Source organism: Acomys russatus, chromosome 14 (assembly GCF_903995435.1).
Source record: "Acomys russatus chromosome 14, mAcoRus1.1, whole genome shotgun sequence".
Lineage (NCBI taxonomy): Eukaryota > Metazoa > Chordata > Mammalia > Rodentia > Muridae > Acomys > Acomys russatus.
The window spans coordinates 32,942,083-32,945,027 of NC_067150.1; the positions used below are offsets into that span (position 1 = coordinate 32,942,083).

The following is a 2,945-nucleotide window of genomic DNA, read 5'->3' on the forward strand; positions in this document are numbered from 1 at the left end:
GACCTGATCTTAACAAGCAAAGTAGACAGCTCCCAAGGCATGATGCCCTCTGTTGACCTCTGGCCTCTACACACATACTCATGTGTTTTTTACTTTTTATTGTTTTGATTTATTTATATTGTTATAGTGTATGAATGAATGTCTGGCCAGAATGTATGTATGTGTGCCACATGGCTGTGTGCTGCTTGTGGTGGTCAGAGGAGGGCATTAAGTCCCCCAGGACTGAAGTGACAGATAGTCTTGGGCAGCAGTGTGTGATCTGAGAATCAAATCTTGATCCTCTGTAAGAGTTCAAGTATTCCACTGAACCAGCTCTCTAGCCTATACACACTCGTACACACACACACGCACACACACACACATGCACACACACACACATGCACACACACATGATCATACACAAATACACACATAAACATATACATACTCATACACTTACACACTCACTAACACACACACACACGCACACGTGCACACGCACACACACGCACACACGCACACGCACACACACACACATGATCATACACAAATACACACATAAACATATACATACTCATACACTTACACACTCACTCACACACACACACGCACACACGCACACACATGCACACACACACACATGCACACACACATGATCATACACAAATACACACATAAACATATACATACTCATATACACTCACACTCATGCACATACACAATTATGCACAGACTTTCACACATCCACTTTCACACACGTGAAATTTAAAATAAATAAACAAAAGGATACCTCCTCCAGGATTCTTATTACTTTTTTCTCTAGACAAATTTGTACATAACTGGCCTAGTTAATTGGGGCTCATCACCCCAAATATACTCCCTGCCTTGTATTCTTCTCTCCAAGTCTAGAAGGTTCTCTGGTATGACCCTCTATTTTCATCGATTTTTAAGAAATGGGACCCATGGCCACCATGCCATTCTCAAGCATTGACTCCTTGGGAAGTATCAGTGACAGGTCACCTGGTGGTCAGACAGACTTCTCTTCCTCCTCTTGGAAGAGCTAGCTTCCCTTGTCCCCAAGCCCATGACAAAACTCTTCTGCCATTATCAGACCTTTTCTTTTCCCCAAATGGCTAAATCCATTTATTCCCCAAGTAAAAAGCAAAATAAAAAGGAGTTGCATCAGCAGGGTGCCCCAACACCATCTCTGCCTCCTGTCCTTTGCCCTATGGTACCAATAAATAAGTTTCCCAGCTCCCAATGATTACTAAACCTCCTCCATACTTGCCACCTCCAACCTCCACTATGATACAGGGGTGTCTCTATCCTGAAATACACAAAATGGTGCACAGGTAAAATACATACATCAGGGAAGGGGAAGCCCACCCTGCCCCCAGCAGCCTCTGTCCTGATTGGCATACAGTTACCCCAATTGCCATAAGGCCTGACAGAATGGTGCCCACTTTTCCTGTTGTAGTTAATTTACATGTAGGGCCTAATAATGTTTATTCTTAGCCCTATAATTATTATTATTTTTTTATAAGACAAAGTTTAATGAAAACTGGTCAGTAGGTTTATATACTGGTGCTAGTCATATAGAACTGTCACAAATACAGAACAGTGCATGGTGAAAAACATGTTACATGTTGTCATCATCTGATTCATCTTCTTCCTTCAAAGATTCCTTGGCATATTTCTCTGCTTCTTCTCTTATGTCTTTTGGAACAATTTCCTGTCTTCCTTTAGTTATTCACGAGCCCAGCTGAGTTCTAGTTCAAATGCTTTATCCTTAACTTCATCGTGTACTATGTAAATTATTTTTGCAACTTCTTTTACTACGTCACGGCAAGTCATTTCTTTCATCTGAAGCTTCTCTATTTCTGTCTTTGCAGCTTGCCTGGCTTTGCCAATGGCACAGCCCCAATAACCATATGATACACCTGATGGGTCGATCATATAGAGCTGTGCACCGTCATTAGCACTGTAAGACCCTAACATGAAACTGCAGCCAAAAGGTCTAACAGCACTGTAGAGTGTATAAGCATGTACACACATGGCCACTCTGTCTGCAAGATGTTTTAGAGGAATGTTATAGCCAAAGTTGGACCTGAAGTTGGAGGCTTCTTCTCTTGCTATGTCTGCTAATAAACGAGCATCTGCCAACAAACCTGCAACTGCCATTCCAACATGCCGGTCAACATTAAAAAGCCGTTTATTGGAGCCTTCTTCATAAAGCTTAGAAAGGACAAGCTTTTCTACCCCAAACACAACTCCATCTTTACATCTGATCCCAATAGCTGTACTACTGTTTTCCACAGCCTTCATGGCATATTCAACTTGAAAAACTCTTCCATCAGGAGAGAACGTAGAGGCTGACAGGTCATACCCAGTGCCAATGGAGCTCATGGTGCAGACCCGAGAGGCCACAGAGGGATCCCAGGCCTCAAGCACCGCTCCTCTAGCCCTATAATTATTATTATGGAGGTATTTTCTAACCCACTAGCAATCAATGAAACACAGAAACCTGTTATATCTTAAAATAGCCTGAGGCAGGGCAGACATTAATCCCCTAAACTACCTCCCATATTGGGTTTCCCATACCCTGCCCCAATCTCATGCCATCTACCTCTAATAATTTCTACTGAGCTATCTCCCATCCATAATCCCAAATACTTGCTAATGTTCTTCATCTGGGCTGAGTCTTCAATCCATACTGGTCATGTGCTTCTCCTCCACCTAACCCATGGCACAGACCACTTTCTTCCCTTTCCCAAGATTCTCTTTGTCTCCGAAAGCCCAGTAACCTTAGCCATGCCTATCCCATTAGCCTTGCCCAGGTGGGATAGCTTTTTATTGGTCAAACAGAAATAAAGTTATTAGGCAAGATTACAAACATTTTGGGGTATGTGAGCCTGCTCATTTGGGCAGTAACCGTCCCAGCCCTCAACATTTTCCTGTCCCAAAGT

General features: G+C 42.8%; 1 protein-coding gene across 1 annotated transcript; it reads right to left on the reverse strand.

The window, feature by feature from the left end:
- Positions 1-1,516: 1,516 nt before the first annotated feature.
- LOC127198338 (proteasome subunit alpha type-3-like) lies at positions 1,517-2,435 on the reverse strand. Its single transcript, XM_051156239.1, is given in 2 exon segments — positions 1,517-1,728; positions 1,731-2,435. Coding segments are annotated over 2 exon segments (765 nt in total). The 5' UTR covers positions 2,386-2,435; the 3' UTR covers positions 1,517-1,618.
- Between the last annotated feature and the right edge of the window lie 510 nt (positions 2,436-2,945).